Source organism: Thunnus albacares, chromosome 6 (assembly GCF_914725855.1).
Source record: "Thunnus albacares chromosome 6, fThuAlb1.1, whole genome shotgun sequence".
Taxonomy (NCBI): domain Eukaryota; kingdom Metazoa; phylum Chordata; class Actinopteri; order Scombriformes; family Scombridae; genus Thunnus; species Thunnus albacares.
Genome location: NC_058111.1, coordinates 20,110,560 through 20,130,025, shown reverse-complemented (window position 1 = coordinate 20,130,025; position 19,466 = coordinate 20,110,560). Strand labels below are relative to the sequence as shown.

The 19,466-nt window shown below is 38.8% G+C and overlaps 1 protein-coding gene and 1 non-coding gene across 4 annotated transcripts; both read left to right on the top strand.

Annotated features, from left to right (window-relative positions):
- Window positions 1-634: 634 nt before the first annotated feature.
- Window positions 635-19,236, top strand: LOC122984675 (P2Y purinoceptor 3). Of its 3 annotated transcripts, XM_044355266.1 has the most exons (5): window positions 635-744; window positions 869-974; window positions 14,336-14,772; window positions 15,477-16,164; window positions 16,197-19,236. In XM_044355266.1, exons 3-4 carry the CDS (start codon window positions 14,345-14,347, stop codon window positions 16,147-16,149), a joined length of 1,101 nt encoding a protein of 366 aa, XP_044211201.1. In that variant the 5' UTR covers window positions 635-744; window positions 869-974; window positions 14,336-14,344; the 3' UTR covers window positions 16,150-16,164; window positions 16,197-19,236. The 3 variants fall into 3 exon arrangements, with proteins under 3 accessions (XP_044211201.1, XP_044211200.1, XP_044211202.1); XM_044355265.1 differs by having other exon boundaries at window positions 15,477-19,236; XM_044355267.1 differs by having other exon boundaries at window positions 644-744; window positions 887-974; window positions 15,477-19,236.
- Window positions 10,371-10,443, top strand: trnaa-agc. Its single transcript has one exon. It is a non-coding gene; the product is annotated as a tRNA-Ala (tRNA).
- Window positions 19,237-19,466: the final 230 nt, after the last annotated feature.

Below are 19,466 nucleotides of genomic sequence, written 5' to 3'. Positions count from 1 at the left end.
TGCATCTGCAAAGCCAGGCAGTGGTGGAAGAAACACTCAGAGCATTTACTTACGTGAAAGTACCAATAGAGCCATGTAAAAATGCTCCATTACAAGTAAAAGTCCCACATGAAAATTAAAGTATTAAAGTAAAAGTACTAAATCACTATTTGGTGGAGCTGTTAACAACTCAGACATCTGAAATGTGACCCCGACTACACACTGCTTTTTGTAAAACATCAAAAACCCAAAAGGTTGGAAACCACTGGTTTCATCTTTAACAATGTTTTGTATTTTAAAAGCTTGTTATATAATCCATTGTGTCAAATCTTCATCTGAAAAGAAACTAAAGCTGTCAAATAAATGTAGTACAATAGTTCCCTCTGAAATGTAGTGGAGTGCAAGTACAAAGTAGCTTAACATGGAAAGTACAAATACCTCAAATTTGTACTTAAGTAAATGTACTTAGTTACTTTCCACTACTTGAAGTTTTATGAAACTTCAGAGGACTTTTAAAGTATTCCCCTTGTGACCTTGGTTTAAAATGCTGACATATCAGGTTAAAAATAGATACATATATTTATGTTTTGCATCGCTCCCTTTACCCTGGTCTGGTGGGTCAAGGCTGACTGCGCGTGCGTGGCCCCGGCATGACTCTGGCTGTTGTGGCGCGCCGCAGTGGCAGGAACAGCAGTGAGTGTGTGAGAGGAGTGTGTGAGGACTGTGTGAAAAGTGTGTGCAGCCCACAGAGCTACTTTACAGCAGGTAGGTCCGGGACAGGATAAACTACGAGTTCAGACCACACTTGTACTCATTATTTGTGATATAAAACAGCTTGGAGTGCGTTCAGAGGGGTTTCTTTACTCTGGCTTTCCTTCACGCTGAACAGGTCTTTGTTGCTACACAGGAGAGGAAAGCAGCAGGACGGGTCTTGTGCCATGGCAGAGTCGCCAACTTGTTGATGTTGCCACTCAATTTTGTTGCAGTCAATCAAGGTAAGTTTACAGTTTTATGATTCCTCTTTCTCACTACGCCCCAAAGGAATGTAAAATCTCTAGCAAAGGTATTTATAACCAACCAAAACATAATATTCTCAGTGGGGATTAGCGTGTTCAGTCCATGTGGTGTCATTGTGATATCTTATTAAAGCATTATAGTTTTGTTGAGACATCTGAAACCTTGTCAAATGTATACAAGTCTCACCACAGTCAGGGAACAGTTGAAATGTTAATGAAACAAAACAGCAGGACGTTTCTGGTACTAAATAAACGCGCCACACACCCACCAAGCGTCATAAATGTCTGCTGTCATGATGGATGAAGGTTTGTATCCTGTGTGCAGCGAAGAACAGGTCATTTTACTGTGGTTATATTCTTGATAAGAGCTTGGCTGCCGTGATAACATCAGATTTGTTGCATCCCTTTCCTCTCAAGTGTTTTAATAAGGTTTAATGTTCTCTCTAAATCCGGGAGAGTAAAATAAACAGAGCCAAAGTGCTCTTGGGCAAGGCACTAATGCAAGCTACACAGCCTGCTGCAGTGCGCCGAGTTGTTATTGTGCACATACCAGGTGTGGGAACCACTGGACATACCAGGTGTGAATATGTGTGACGGCGTCTTGGTGAGGCTTGCAGGAATTAGTGTGACGTTTTGCAGAACTTCACCGAAAAAGGAAACGAAAAACATTTATTGTTGAGTCGGAAGTTTTGAACTGTAAAAATTGGGCCATAAAATCATACTGTGACACCGCCACAACCCCCATGAAGCTGGAGTACAGTTTTTCAGCTTGAGAAAAGGCGTGAAGTCACAGATAAAAAAAATTTCTGCAGAAACCTGTTCATGTTCATAAATCTCCACAAGACAAATATTTTTCAGAATTTAATCTAAACTATATATCACTTTAAATTTGTTTGGAATGTTAAGAACATAACGGATTACTGTTATGAATCTCACAATCTTGATAAATATTTTTTCAAACCAGAATTTCCAGTACAGTCAGAGATGTTTGACAACAACCAGTGTGTCTGCAGAATAACCATTAGTCTCTATTATCAGTATCAGCCATCTGAGAAAACCCAGTACAGTGTTTCAAAATACTGACTTCACATTAATATCTCAGTGCATCCTGCGCTGCAACAGCAGAGATGGTTTATACTTCACTGACTGAGAGGAAAAAGGCAACGTTACGGGGCATCGTCAAAGCAGGTAGTGACACTAAAAGACGTCCCATTAAGTGTGAGAGAAAGTGTGGGACATACAATACACAGCAGGCTATTATACATACAGTATTACCATTTACATCTATCTATGGCTGCAATTACTGATTATTTTCTTATCGATTTAGTTACTAATCGATTAGGTATTAGAAAATGTCAGAAAATGGTGAAAAATGGAGATCGCTGTTTCCCAGAGCCAAGCTGATGTCCTCAAAAGTCTTGTTTGGTCCAACTAACAGTCTATAACCCAAAGATATTCCGTTTATTATCATAGAGGACTAAAGAAACCAGAAAATATTCACATTTGAGAAGATGGAATCAGAGAATTTTCTTCTTGAAAAATGACTCAAAATGATTAATCAATTATCAAAATAGTTGGCGATTAATATAACAGTTGGCAACTAATCGCTTCATTGTTGCAGCTCTACATCTATACATCTGTGCATATAATAACTTCCCTTAAGACATAATGTGGATCATTTCTGCTGTTAATGAGAGATGTGAGGTTTTTTTTTTTTGCAATATTTTCTTGTTTAACACATTTATATGTCATTGTTTTCTTTATGCTTTTTATTTGAAAGGGCACTAAGCCTAACTCCAGTAAGAAGACACATCACAGCATTAATAACCAACAATTTGGAAGGGCTGCCATCTGTAAAGACCTGGCGCATTCACCATGGGAGTTACCGTTACTGTGTTTTTAGTTAAGATTCCTTACTGCCAGACAGTGGTCAGGCTTCTGTGGGTGTTTTGTCTGTCTGACTGGGAACAGACACTGGTTAAGAGACTCACAGACACAGTCAGTTAGGTGATAGAGCAGCAGAGAGAGACAAAGTTGTTTACAGGACAAGGTTAAGTGCACAGTACTGAGTAAATAAGCAAAAGCTCAGTGGCTGCTATCCTAAAGAAACCGCATCATTTAATATGATCGATATCTCTGTCCTCTCTGGCCAAAGTAGGATTTAGAGGGACGACTCTAATAATTTGTCTTAATTGGGAACCATAGCGACCAGAGCTCATGTTAAAAAACTACAGTACTCCGCAAGATGGTCAGAGATGTATTGGGTGATCAGTCTGTAAAGACATTTATGTTGTTTGTCCCTTTCTTTTTTACTTTACTGACTCACTGCTTTCACCAGAGCTGCATTCACATCCCTTCTGCACCACAAACCCATGACAACAGCCACCGCAGAGCCCAGGCAAACTGCTACTTACCAGTCTGTTAAGCTTTTGATAAGCTTCTGCCTGACGAAAGGTGTGTATCAAGACGTTACAGCAACTTGTTTGAAACAACATGTTTGTCTGTCAACACTTCGATCAACTAGTAACCCTTCAACACAAGTGCTTAGGAAGCCACAGAAGTAGAAAATATTAGTGTTTATGAGATGTTTTTGCATCTGCAACATGTATTTGTTGTGTATAATCCTAAACTAAATACGTATTTTAAGTTCCTTTTTATGAGTTTGTTACCATCACAGAAGGAACCTAGACCTCTGAATGTCCACCCACTTCTCTGATTTATTCAAATCTGTTTATTCCAGAAAACAGGTTCAACAAACTCCAAGTCAAACCTTGAACTCTGAGCTGATTAACCCCGAGATGGGAACCAGCTGATTGGAGTCAGTTCAATCAACTCTGACTTATGTTCAGGCTTAGTCAAGCGTGTGCATGATGAATGAAAAAAGCCAAAAAAAGCTTCCAATACTATGATTCACACTGGCAACAGGTAAATAAAAGGCAGAGCCTCCATTTGAATCCACTGGACGTAGAGATATTAATGCATGTGTATGCCAACGGTGCACATTTGTCTTTAAACAAAAGAACCTGAGTCAGAGCGAGAAGGGAAGGAGTGCTGTCCATTAATTCAATATTTACCAGACTTCCATTTCCTTAATAGATGATAAAGTGGTATCTGACTGTGTATCAGGCTTTAGCTACATTATATTTAAATACGTTTGTTCAGCTTTAATCTGATGGGAGACAAGGAGGCAGCAGCTGAAGATGAAAAATATGGTTAAAGATTTGAAAAATATATAGATCAAAGACTTAGAGATATGTGTTTGGTGATTTGTACTTGAAAAGTACACATGTTTAGACATGTATTTTGTATCTTGGCTCAACAGCATTCAGTGATGCTGCTCCATCCTGCTCACTCAGAAATATTGATCCTACGTGTCTAAAGCTTCATACCGATTCTTTTCTAAATTTAAACTGAGATGACACATTATGTATAATGAACATTTCAGTGCAGGAGCTGCTCTAACAAACTGACAGCTATCTTGTGTGCACAGAGTCACAGTGTTATAAAAGAAAGACATGCAGAGGTTTGATTCTGAGCTGAGGGTAAATTCACGCTGTGTAGGCTAATATGTGAACCTGAGAGCAAAAAACGCTGTTCAAACAAATGACTGATGGTGCATAAAAGCAGTAATGTTAGTACAGATACTCCTTGAGTAACAAACTAATATCCAACCAAGACTTTGATTCTGACAGACAGTAAACCTCCGCTAATTAATGAGCTTCGATATGCACTTTGATATGAACTGAATGAATGAAGAAATGTAACAGTGTGTCTGGCTCTATAAGACAGAAACTCAGGATTTGTTGCAGAAAACGTGCCAGCGAGCAAGAGCTTCACAGAGTCAGTTACCTTGGTAACTGACCCAGAGTTTAAGTTAACTCTCTTTCTGGAACTGAAAACCCAGAGTTTCCCTCATCTCAGGGCTAACAAACTCAGAGTTTTCACTAAACCCGCTTTCAGGAATACACCCCAGGCGTTGTGCTCATGGCGCATTGATACCATATGGCAGAATAGAAAGATTCCCATGTTAAGTAGTGAGTGACGTATCCATCCACAGAAGCTGTGGTTGCACTCGCCAGGAGCGGTTAACATTTTTCACTCCGATCAGACAAATATGTCGATTCAGGAGTTGTTATTTTTGTAAGACTACTAACAACAACTTGAACAGCTGCATCAATCACATCCTCACTTGTCACCGTTTTACTGACACAATTTTTCAGTGTTCATGAATGAGACCAGTTACCGAGTAGTGAGGGCAAAACAAAACCCCATAAATGAAACCTAACGAAAGTTTACATGCACACTAATATTCCACTATTATTCTGACTATGACAATATTCCAAATTTGATGCAGGTCATGTAAACAGCACATTCTGTTTGGATAATCCGAATTAGGCCTTATTCCAAATGTAGCATTTTCCGATTAAGACATTTGGAATATGCCAATATTATTTGGGTTTTAGCAGCATTATTTGAACATGTATACAGCGCATTCGGAATAGGCATCTTAATTGGGGTTTTTACCGCTGTTTGCGACACACGGCCCTCTCGCCTGTTTACCCCTGTGCAGGCAGAATGACATATGCTGGAGCAGGAAGGCAGACAGAGGAGAGGAATGAGAGGAGAGTGCAGAGCTGTTCAGGACGGGCTGGAAAGTGCGCCTTCCCCACGTCAGGGGTGGAGGGGATTGGTAATTATCTTGACTGATGTGACGATTCGGTGTGATGCAGCAGTGTAGTAAACATCATGGAACAACCTAGGTACTGGATGTGCCTGTAACTATAAATTTATTATACGAGTCATATCAATATCACTTATAAATATCAGGCAGCAGCTCACTAATGGTTTTCACCTTGCTGGTGTACTTCACACCTACAGAGATCTTGTGATTCCCGTTCCCACTGGAGCAATGTTGAAAACCCTCTGCATGTAAATGAGAATAGATAGTGGAATATTCATTTTCATTGGCCATGTAAACAGCCTAGTAGGAATATTGTCTTTGTTGGAATAAGGGCAAAAACCAGAATATTTTGTGCATGTAAACGTATTCATTGATCAATGCCTGACTATCCTGTCTCTGTAATGACTCAGAAAACACAGAACCCAAAAGCATGAATTCAGAGGCAGTTAACTGAGTGTCCAATATCTTTAATCAAGTCCAAAAAGCGGGCAGGGGTCAAAAAAACAGGCAGACAGGCAGATCAGGCAGACAAAACTGAGGGGAATAGAAAAAAATATTTTAACCGGTAATCAGGCAAGGTATCAGGCAGGGAATTGCTGGAAAGCTAGGCATAAAACTCTAGACAATCTGACAGAGGGTAAGTGAATCTGGTATATGAATGATTGACTGAAGAAGATCATGAGATATAGGCGTGGAGATGGGTGGGGGAGCTCAGGTAAGGGGAATAAAGTGATTGCAGGGCAGATGGGAGTGGCAGGATCTCTAACAACAGAAGAGTAAATGGTCACAGGGCAAAAAGCATAAATCACAGTCTCTATAAAGGTGAAGTCATGATAGTCTCAGTATATTACTTACACTCTGCTTTTGTTAGAGCTGTGTGTGGCAACCGCTTGACAACAATCACACACATGAGTCTTGTGTCACACACCTGATGAAATCCTTAGTCCAAATCCTTACAGCAACGTGCATCAACACGTCTTTGTCTACAAGTTACGGAAAATTATTACTTAGAAAGCGCTGTGTATTGTCATCTGCAGCTGTGTGTGTGATCCATATCACTTTGGAATGCGCTCGTGTCCATCTGTACTTTTTCAGTGGAGAAGATGTAACTGTTTAAACATTTTTAGATTCTTCCAGAAGGGATTTACTACACTAGATTCATGCATAAAGCACTCTCTCTCGCCATGCAATAATGCCCATATTTGTACTTAAACGTTTTGCACTTTTTCTGTGAAAGTGAAACAATCATTACGAACATCATTTTTCCCAGAATACCAAGAAAGGAGGATTAGCTCAAATGCGTGCTGCTTTCTTGGCAAGATGGCATGCGCTCTCTGAGAAAGTTTTTAAGTTGTTTATTAGGACAGTTGACTAATTGCAGTTCAGCCTCATGTAACAAACAAACATGCAACAAATTGTTTTATTCTCTTCTTGACCACACAGCAAGCAGTGTGCTTGTGTCAAACACCAGCCTTTCTCATCAGCCAAGTATTTATTTATGGTGCAGCTGATTAGTTTAATCATCTGCACCATAATGGCCACCAGGCCTGTCCTCAGGATTGATAGACTCTTATTAGTGTGACCGTATTATCTAAGATAATTAGTAAAATGTTTTGTTTCTTTCCTAATCTAGACAAACAGCTGTGATGTCTGCAACATGCAGTGTGTTTTGTCCGTGCAGTTGCATCTACATTTGTTGGGAAAATTAAATAATATTTGCTGTTCAGCAAAGAGGATGTTTATGTTTTCGTGCTGACATGTACAGTGTTGCTTGAAAGTTCATAAACCCTTTAGAATTTGCTCTATTTCTACATAAATATGAGCTAAAACGTGATCAGATTTCCATTCAAGTCCTAAAACTAATAAAGAGACATCAGTTAAACAAATGAGACAAAAGCCTTACACTTGTTCATTTATTTATTGAGGAAAATGATCCAATGTGTTGGAGTCGGGTGTCACAATCAAGGGTGAGTCTGGGAGGCCCTGCCTTATTTAAAGAAGAGAAATCTGGGTCTTCACTGTGAAACTCTGAGCTTCACAACACACGTTTGTGGAAGTGTGTCATGGCCCAAACAAAAGAGATTTCTGAGGACCTTAGAAGAAGAGTTGTTGATCCTCACCAAGCTGGAAAGGGGTACAAAACCATTTCTAGAGAGTTTAGGACTCCACCAGTCGACTGTCAGGCAGATCACGTACAAATTGAAGACATCCAACACAATTGTTACCCTACGCAGAAGTGGTCGAACAACAAAAATCACACCAAGAGCAGGCATGTAATAGTCCAGGAGGCCACAACGGACCCCAGGGTAACATCTAGGAAACTAAAGGCCTCTCTTGCAGTGGCTACAGTCGATGTTAATGAGTCCACTATCAGGAGAACATTGAACATCAATGGTGTACATGGCAGAGTTGCAAGGAGAAAGCCACTACTCTCCAACAAGAACATTGCTGCCGTCTACGGTTCGCTTAAGACCACATGGATAAACCAGAAGGTGATTAGAACAATGTTCTGTGAATGGATGAGACCAAAATTGAAATTTTTGGCTTGAATGAGAAGCGTTATGTTTGGCAATGAGCAAACATTGCATTCCAGCATAAGTTCTTTCTCCCATCTGTGAAACATAGTGGTGGTAGTATCATGGTTTGGGCTGCTTGGACAGCTTGTAATCATTGATGGAGCTATGAGTTCTGAGTTGTACCAGCAAATTCTACAGGAAAATGTCAAGGTATGAACTGAAGATCAGCAGAAAGTGTGTCATGCAGTAAGACAACAACACTAAACGCATAAGTCGTTCTACCAAAGAATGGTTAAAGCAGGAGAAAGATAATGTTTTGGAATGGCCGAGTCAAAGTCCTGACCTTAATCCTAAAGAAATTCTGTGAAAGAACCTGAGCATGTAGTTCATGCAAAGAAACCCACTAACATCCCTGAGTTGAGACTGTTCTGTAAGGACGAATGTGCTAAAATTCCTCCAAGCCGATATGCAGGGCTGATAAACAGTTACTGGAAACTGTTTGGTTGAAGTTATTGCTGCAAAAGGGGGTCACGCCAGTTACTGAAAGCAAGGGTTCACATACTTTTGCCTCCCACAAATATGTAAGATTGGATAATTTTCCTCAATAAATAAATGAAAAAGATGAAAGAAATGAAAACTTTTTTGTCTCACTTGTTTAATTGGGTTCACTTTATCTAGTTTTAGAACTTGTGTAAATGTCTGATCATGTTTTAGGTCATATTTATGCAGAAATACAGAAAATTCTAGAGGGTTCACAAACTTTCAAGAAGCACTGTACTTGCATATTTTGTACATGCAAGTCTCTATATTCGTCTATTTGTCAGACAAGTGTATTTAGCCTGTTTTCGTGTGTGTGTGTGGTTTCTGTATATTTATGTCTGCAAACCTGATTGTATGGTGCAGTCTATCATGTGTGATATTGATTTTTGTTTACTTCCTTTTCATTGTGTGCGTTATTTTTCAGATTTTTTACAGCCAAAGAATGAGTGTGAGTGAGTGAGTGAGTGAGTGAGTAAAGAGCAGTGGTCATGAACAGTCTAAGAGTATTTAGACTTAAACTTTCTCCTCAGCTCAGCATCTCTTCTCTGTTCATTTACATCTGCTGCTCTGTGTTTATTACAGAAACAGAGCATCTGTGTTTACAGTATACAGCATGTGGTTTTATATGTCTTTATCTGTCAGTCACCAGTTAGATTAGTAGGGGATTAGATTCCCTACAGCGCAACTCTGAAGCCAGCCAGAGATACAGAGAACCTGCCACAGCCAATGAAACCAAATTATTGTGAGTCTGTGTGTGTGTGTAGCTGGAGTGTTGTTTTTATCATATTTGACTGTATTATTTACATTATACTTTTTGCACATAGCCTAGTCATATTTGATTTTGTATGTGTTTAGAGCACAACAACTCTTTGTTCCATGATTTTCTTTAGTGCTCAAGCAATCAGGCAATTTATCAGTTGTGTGTGTACATTACAGAGAGAAAAAAGGCTGCAACTAATGATTACTTTCCTTTTGGATTAATCTGCAGATTATTTTCTTGATCAATTGATCACTGGTAAGAGTCAGGTGTGTTGCTTTGCTTGACATACCGTCTAAAACCAAAAAATATTCAGAATACTATTATAATAATATTATCGTATATAAGAAAACTGGCAAATATTCACATGTGAGACATTGAGACAAAAATGACTATCAATTGATGAATAGACTACTTGATTGATCGAGAGTCATAGCCAGGCTCTGTTGCCTGCTGCAGATATTGACCTACTCTGAGCTCTCTCACGCTCTCAGTCATGACACCGTAACCAGGGTTCAAAAGTCCTCATGCTACCAAATCCACATGCTGAATAATCATTAAAACTTTATGTAGGGTAGTTTGATTTACAACCCTGTTATGGTCAGTTATTAATCTGCTATATTTGTCCTGGGTTGCCGGAACATTCGAGCATTCATGGATTATAAATAATCTTGTGTAACCTTCAGTTCTGCCTCTTGGCAGGCCTGAGGGGTGAGAGTATGCAGCAGGGCGTCTCTCTTGTCAAAGCATGTGTGAGAGAGATAAACAGAGTGCAGAGTGTTGCTGTCAGTGACTGGTAACTTTACTCCTTTGGGCAGTGCTGTGGGTGTTTCCTTCTAAATGACCTGTCATTTGGTGCTTTTTACAGCAGGCAGCATGCAGGGGAATTAGCTCAAATGGTAGAGCGCTCGCTTAGCATGCGAGAGGTAGCGGGATCGATGCCCGCATTCTCCAAGGTCCTTTTTGTCTGTGGACAATTGAAGTAAAATGCAATTTTAGCATTTACATTACTACTGTATAACGTATTGAATATTTGAAACTCTCGTCTTGCTCAAACAAATAGTAAGAAGTCTAACTGTACTGTACTACAAGATACAACCACCACATTCTCTAAGTAGTTGTTTGAGTTGATGGTAAAGTCAACTTATTTGTCTACTTTGCCATCTATTAAAACTTCCCATAGAAAGGATTTGAGGAGAAGATGTATGGACAAGTTTCAGGAAACCTGCCAATCTACCTACAATTATGTTGGCAGAAAAATCTGCACTGAGTCACAAAGCAAAAGTGGGTGACTCCTTCACAACCATAATGCAAGAGCCAAATAGCCATTGCAGGATTACATGTTAGTGAGTAATGTTCAAATTAGTGTTTGCTGTCAGTGTCATGATGGAGTAGACATCTGGCGTAAAGTGTCTAAATTACAACTTCCATTTTCATGTTTGGAAAATCAAGTCTAAAAATAACTTTGTGTCTTCCTTTTGTGTCACTTTGCCTTAATTATTTTCTGACATAATTGTGTTCGAGAGAGGAGTATTTTTACTATTACTGTAGCCAATTTAAGCCTGGTTTATATTCATGCATAAGGGTGTCATTTTACCAACACCCAGATATCTGATACATCTCTGTAAATACACAGAGGGCTAAAAATGTAATCACAGGTATTAGCCACGCATACATGGCAAAAACTAAGAGCTTTTTTTTGCTTGCATTGAACAGTGAAAAACACTTATACGCCTCAAATATGCTGACTACAAATATTTACTCTGGAGTCATTCCGGTGATCTAAATCTGGTAAAATCAAAAGTTGTGATTCCTAAATGAAACGCTTTTTTACCATTTTGCTGAAGATTTGTTGTGGTCTGTCTGTGTTCGTCTGTTATATTGCTACTAAACTGAGAGCAAATCTCGATTAGGAAATAGATATAGCCTGGAGAGTAGCTGTGAACAAACACCACTCAGAGCTGTCTGAGTACTGTTTGCTCTCGAAGGTAAAAATTGGAAACATGACCATATCTGACACACACTAAAGATTTCGGTGCGTTCTTTGGCATGCATTCATATTTATACTCTTCTATATACATTTACACCAGAAACATGTGTGAACATGTGAAATGTGAGTCTGAAGTGTGTATCTGTTTTCATTGAATAAATATTTTAATTTTAACCCATTAAAGATAACCAATAAAAGTCAGTAGTGAACTATGGCTTATTAACTGGTAACTAATATTGTTTTTAATTACATTTTGCTCGTGTTACAAATTTTAGACATGTTTTCAACTGTTAAAGCATGTTTGACTGTAACAGGATGAAGCTTGTTCACGTTTTCGATGAGACCAACTTCAAATAATTCAACAAATTTTGTGACAGCTGTAGAAAGCACTAAAGAACGTGCATGCTTCAATGTGCAGTAAATTACGATGGAGGCCGCTAATCTGTGTCTAACATTACCATCAATGATAAAATAGATCAGAAAGAGTTTTATATTTCTGTTTGCCCCTTTCCCCTAATTAATCTAAAAAGAATTTGACACTCAGCAGTTCATTAATTCTTCATAAACAGTATCCTCCTCCAGTGATATGTGATCATCTCCTCCACAGTGCCAGTTGTAATAAGGAGCAGATATTCAATATGGGACTCAGGACTGGAAGATACTGTTTCAGTTGGCAGAACTCAGCTGTTATTCCCGCTTTGCCTTGTAGACCAATGATTTGCTTTCAAGGGCTTGTTTAAAGCATTTTCTTTTTTTGGAGACCCTCAAGTGTAAAACTAGACAAAGGAGACCTGCTGGTGAGCTGTTTGGTTCTTTACTACAGCAAATAATACGTTCTGTGTCATGTCTGTGCCTTGTTCTATAACATTTTCACCACTTTCAAAGTGACACATCTTCCCACACAGGACACACAGTCACCTCAGCTGTGGTTTAAACATATGGAAAGTTACAGTGTGGACTGAAGCAGACCAAAAAAGGGAAGTGGTTATTACAATAAATCCTTGGATATTGGGCGAGCCTGCACATGCCCCTATTCACTCATCTTCTTAAGAAACACAATACTACAACTACAATAATACAATACAGAGATGGTGAGTTACGGGCTTAATCAGACATCACTTTTTAAAATGCAGTGCTCTAAGAAAGCTTAGTGATTTGAATGACCGTCATGACATCATTCACATCAAGAAAGTTCAAGCTAAAATCTGAATTACAGTGTAAATGAGTCAGCAGCAAATAAAACGTCAGTGCACTTTTTTCAAACCTTTTTTATCCCTCGCTAGCTGCTCATTGGTTGAGTGTAAAAAAACGTTTTATGGTCTGTTGGCACGCTGCTCTCTCCCCCTCCAATCCTCCAATTACTCTACCAGGAATTATGAAATCATGCGTCACTGTTGTTCACAACAATCTGTACGTGCACAAACACACACACATTCTCAATCACAGCTTTTTTTTCTAAAAACACCCAAACACATTGTTAAGCGGTTTCACGAGACACCACACATGTACCCACTCTTACACAAACTGTATGCATACACGCAAGGGTTTTTAGCTGAAAGGGAATTAGTTGTGAAATGCCATGAATCACAGTCTGTCAATGCTCTGGAGGAAGTGGCTTAAGCCAATCACTTACCCGCCCACATGCTGCCATGAAGGAAATGGATATGATTGATGTTGGCGGTGGAGGCAGCAATTGCAGATTGTTGATTAATCTCTGTTTCTGACAGACAGTGTGAGTTGTGAGTGGGAGACCAGACAGTGTGCAGTGGTTTTCATTTCAAAACTTCCAGCTGTCCAGTTTGTACTTGTTATGAAATGATGGAAGGACTGATGTAATGAACATAATCTGATGGGTTGGCTCTCAAATTGTCACCACCATTGGATTTTCTAGTAATACTCCAGCTACTACTAATTACACAGTAACCACCCTGCAACAATGATCACAGGTGGAAAGTAATAAAGTAAAATTATGAGGTAGTAGAGTTACTAAATACTATAGGCTACTTTTAGTCTGTTACATTCATCAGATAGCTGTAGTTATTGTGCAGATTAAATTAACTTTACAACATACAACAAACCACCTCCAACCTTTTTTACTTGTGAGCCCTTTAAAAGAAGCAATGTTTACATGCGACCCTTCGTCACTGCTTGCAGATATCTACTGCTTGTGACCACCGGATAGGTTTCATTTTTCTTGTTTAGAGGCCTGAGGACATGAAATTATTCAGTCAAGGAGAAGAAAGAAACCACACTTGTGTAGAAGAAACCAGAAAGATTAGAGGAAATCCTTTAATGACCTTGTGATTGCTATTTCTACTCCAAATATGGGCTCACAAAGCATTGAGGCTTGTCAGAAGGTCATTTACTCATAAACTCATGTAACCTGAGGATAAAAATATGGGCTTAGCTCACAAGGTCCTGGACTAAAAGTCTGGTGTTGACAGGTTTCAAGGTTACTGCTTCACTGAGATGTTTGAAATATTGATGGTGTAAATCAAACAAAACTGATTGCTTGCGCCCTCTGGTGGAGGATTTCTGTTTGTCTTTCTGCTGTATCTTTGTGAACACTTGATCACACATTAATCACATGGCACTTGAAAAATATTAATTTGCGACTTTTTCTATAGTTAGTAACTGGTTTGGTACTCGTGATATGTGCTACATTTTGTGCAGTAACATCCATAAAAATTAAGTCAGTTTAAATGCATACAGACATATGGCTGGAAGCTCAAAATGACCTTTTACTATCACATTCAATGGTCCATACATCATCACTCTTGTTGATTTTGATTCAGTTATTATATTAATGTTATCAAAGTTAAACCTCCTTCATGTCTCTCCTTGTCTCTCCTGCAGAATGTGAAGATGCCACATTCTGTCGACTACTTCCCTACAGAAGCTCTCGTCTCGAAACCCTTTTCCTTGGACTTCTTCTCTACCAGCAACCACACCACAGAGCCATACACAGCAGACGGATTACTCCCCAGGATCAGCAACATCAGCGGGCATGGTGTCCTTCGCTGCACCTACAAGGAGGACTTCAAACGTATTTTACTCCCTGCTGTGTACAGCATTGTCTTCCTGCTTGGCCTTCCTCTCAATGCTGTTGTCATACTGAAGATATGGAGGACGCGACCCAATCTGTCCCGCACCAACATCTATATGCTAAACTTGGCCATAGCCGACTTCCTGTATGTGATGTCACTTCCCTTGCTCATCTACAACTATGCCAGCCATGACTACTGGCCCTTTGGAGAGTTTGCCTGTAAACTGGTCAGGTTTCAGTTCTACAGGTGAGGTTGACTGTCTGTTGGCTAATTATTTCTGTAAGCACCTGTGCACCTTGTAACTTTTTAGTGAAATTGGAAAACTTTCTTAAGGTCTCAGTATGTTTCAAAGGAAGCTTTTAGACAAGCTCATCCGGCATGTCATCAGACCATGTTTAAAGGCAAAACATTTATATTTTTTTTGAAGGGCTGCTACTATAAATAGCACAAATTTGGAAAACAGTGCACACCTTTGGACAGTCTCCTCAAAGGCATTTGTTGTGTTGCCATCACTTGTACATGCAAAAAGTTCAAACCTCGCCTGCTTTCTTGCCTCCACATACCTGGTCAGTGCATGAAGTGGGTGATTATTTTCAGTTTGCAAAGTTTACAAGAATCCTGCCGTGGGAAAGATGTGGGAATAAGGAGTTCAGATGCTGTTAGATGATCCGACAAGCACTTTGTTTGAAGCATACTGAAGCTTTGAAGTTTTTCACTTTTTCCCAAATTAGTTACCTCCAAATATTCTCCATTTGTGACAATGTTTTAGTGGAAGAATCTTATACATCTTAACTGTTATTTTATTGAGCAAAAAGTATGACTTAATTTCAACTTTTGCCTGCTGTTTGATAGATCATCATATCTGAAATGTGATATCTACAATACAGTGCGGTACAAGAGAATACAGAGTAATAAGATATAATTTAACAGTGTTTTCTTTCTTGTTTTAGTAATCTTCACGGCAGTATCCTCTTCCTCACCTGCATCAGTGTGCAGCGCTATTTGGGTATTTGCCATCCTCTCGCAATGTGGCACAAGCAAGGTGGGCGGAGGATGGCGTGGTCTATCTGCGGAGGGGTATGGCTGGTGGTCGCCATCCTCTGTGCTCCAACGTTTCACTTTGCTGCAACGGGAATCCAGCGAAACCGCACGGTGTGTTATGATTTAAGTACACCGAAGCATTCTGTGGACTACTACCCCTATGGCATGGCTCTGACCTGCCTCGGCTTCTTGTTGCCTTTTATGGGTGTGATGGTGTGCTACTGCCGGATGGCCCACATCCTCTGCCGCCCGGTGTCCTACCAGGGTGTCTCCATAGCTACCGGGGAGAAACGAGACAAGGCGGTGAAGATGATCATCGTGGTGGCGACAGTTTTCTGCATAAGCTTTCTGCCATTTCACCTCACCAAGACCATGTACCTGGTGGTGCGCACGCTGCCGAACGCACCCTGCGAGATGAGAAATATGTTCTCAATCATCTATAAGAGCACCAGGCCGTTTGCCAGTATGAACAGCTTTCTGGATCCTATTCTGTTCTACTTCACCCAGCCACGCTACCGGAGGAACACCCGAAGGTTTGTGCTCAGAGTCACCACCCTTAGGAGCAAAGGCACCAGTGTGTGACCCAACAAGCAATCATACATGGCAACAGTATATCTTAAAACCTTGTTGCAGAACCAGTGGTGGATCCCATGATGCTGCAAAGTGATACAAGAGCTGGTTTCTGATGTCTTTCAGGTTTATACCTACTATTTGCTGCAAAAAGTTAAAAAATTGAGAGGCATTGGCAAATCAAAAGGCCTTCTGAAATGCTGTGTGAAGGCTGTAATCTTGTATATGAAAGGTAAACATAGACTGCAAAAACAAGGAGAAATACCGCAAAATTAAATGAAAATCTGTATTCTCCTACGTGCATTTTCTTGAGTTGCTGTTAACCATCACAGCCATCACAGACTATGGGTGTAATTTTATCAGGGGAAGTCAGGCATTTTTGGCAGAATAATTTGTGTTGTCTTGATCACATAATTATCGTGGCGATTAACACTGTAAATGCTGATGATTCCGTCAGAAGACCAGGGCACTCTGACTCATCCTGCATTGTCACTGTTATCTGGCAAATGTTTGCTTTCAGTCCAAGTTGTGCACTAGGTCATAAGGTAGAAGCTTTTTTTTTTTTTTTAATATGTTTGTTTTTTTCTATATTTTTTCTCTGTCACTAAGCACTGTGAACTGTACAGTAAAATGTAATGTATAATAAGGTGACCATATGTGTGATATGGAAGTGGAGACATTCAGAAGTGAAAGAGAGAACACAATAATTTTTGGGATAAAATCCACTATGGCAGTCATGAAAGTCATGAAAAATGCTCAATGCAATGTTATATGTTAATGACTCCATGTTAAAATTACATGAAGTTCTTGTAAAAGGAGTTTTTGTTTGGGGTTAAAATGTCCCACAAAACAGAATTGCAAAAACATATATGAATATAGTGAGAGCAAGACTGAGACTGAAAAAATATGTGACTTTTTATATTACACTTTCATCACATGAAGGTTTTTACTGATTTTTTTTCTTTCCCCCCTCTAAATAAGTCAGACTATATATTTTAACTTCCTTTCTCAGTTGCAGGGCTTGTTGTTGCATGTTTTCACCACCGGGTGGTGTGTGCACACCACTGCTTTAACCTCACTGCACTGACATGCAGCTCTTTTCTAAAAAAAAAATACAAAAACAAACTTAAAAATTTTTTTTTTATTAAAACAGTATCCAGAAAGGATTACAACTCAACCACTACAATTAAAGACAAACAGATGCCAGCAAAATTGATAAGTAATCCTGCTCTTGCCATGGAAAAATAGGCCATAAATTTCCTCCCACATGTCTGTAAAATCTTCATTGAAAAGTTTGTGCCAACATTAATATATTTTTTTATATCAAAATCCTTATCAGATGCATTAGGTGAGTAGAAGGAAGGAGAAATGCAATTTGTAGACTTTGGAGCGGGGTCTAAATTAAGGCTCCACTTCCTGTGAGTGTGTGAACCTTTCCCAAGAAATTTCTGATTTTTTTTTTCCCCCCAAGAAATCACATCTGCTGATACAAGTGTAGTGTTACAGAAATAGAAAATACTGTAAACAATAGAGAGTAGAGACAGCCATGAGAAGGAACTGTGTACTTGTAGAGAGGTACTCTATGAACTGTACATGTGTAATGTGGTACTTTGTATCATGTGGTACTTTGTATCATGGCCTCCACTTGATAAAAATTTTAATTTTGTCTGATGAAGAGACAGAACTTTTAATGTTAGAATATTTAAAATGAAACAAAAGGGTGTGAATATCTTTAAATAACAGATAGTTTTGAAAGCCTGCTGAAAGTAAAAAGTGAAAACAAAAACTTTGATACAAATTTAAATAAAGCCAGGCAATGGCTCTTAACCTTATCCTAAAGACAGTCTATACAGTGGAGATTTCTCTATTTCTCATTGAGTTATACCAAGTAACTGAGTTACTGAGTTTTTGATTTTGTACATGTAAAGTTCATGAAATGAACACCAAAGCAGACTGCATTGTAAATGGGCTTCATGACGTGTTGTAATGTTAATTTAACAAAATTCACACTTGAATGTTGTTCTAGCATCAATGTTTAGTTTTGCACGCTATCTTTCTGACACAGTTTTAAAAAAATTCTGTTATGATTTTTTTAAATATCACTGCCTCTCATGTCCAGATTGAACTTTCTTTGATCCCCTTCTCTTCGCCTTTCATCCTGACCTTCTCCAGTACTTTAAGATTTCTATCTTTTCATCATTGCTTCCGTATTGCTCTTTGAACTGTGCCTTATGATGTCTTGACACTGCTGCAGAAGTCTTATTAGTAGATCTCTGATGTAGGCATTGAAATATACAGGTAATTATGTCATTTAGCTGATACACAACATAAATTAATTCTGATTGTAATGTGTTTCTGAGATGGTTAGTTTAATGCCAAATATAATAACTAACAGACTATAGTGTCTCTCAGTCCATAACTTAGACCAGAGTCTAATGTTAAAATTTAACATCCAAATCATACTGAAATGACAAAATGAATCCTTAATTCAGATTATTTTTAAATTAATTCAACTCACCAACAGCCTTTTGAAATCTGGTCATTGAAAAGCTTGCAACAATAATGAGTTCTGCACCTACAAGAGGGAAAACATTGTGTATATTAGTTTAATGTGAATACAATTTTCACCTCAATATGAGGTCATGTGCTTAAAAATGTTAGGAACTTCTTAATGTGTGTGTGTGTGTGTGTGTGTGTGTCTGTGCAATATACATAATAAGTAATGTAGTGATGTACTGTATGTTGTGCTTTAAGCTTCAGCTAAAACAAGAGTTTACATGTTTTTTCCCCACATCTGTCTGGAGAGTCATACGTGTGTGTGGTCACTTTAGAGAATTCAGACGTCTGTGCATTGTGCCAACATATTTGTGTCAACCAGTATTATTTAGAAGAATTCTTTTGTAAAATACTGTAACATGGAGTAGAATCAGGTATAGAATTATATTTTTGTTACATAATTATTTTAATGAAAAAGTAACATTTATGTTCTTTATATTTTTGTTATTTTAAATTATGCAGCCATCTTGCATTGCCTGTGAAAATGATGTCATAATGTAAAATTAATGGTGATTAAAAAATATCATGAATGCTTTCACTTCATTCAGACAAAGATCATTTTGTATATTATATTTCTGGTGGTTCAAACTGGTGGTTTCTGGTGGCTCCATGTCCTCTCCTCTCTGTCAGAACTAGGGCAGCAACTAATGATTATTTTCATTATTGATTCATCTGGTGATTATTTTCTCGATTAATCGATTAGTTGTTTGGTCCATAAAATGTCAGAAAATGTTGAAAAATGTCCACAATCCAAAGATATTCAGTTTACTATC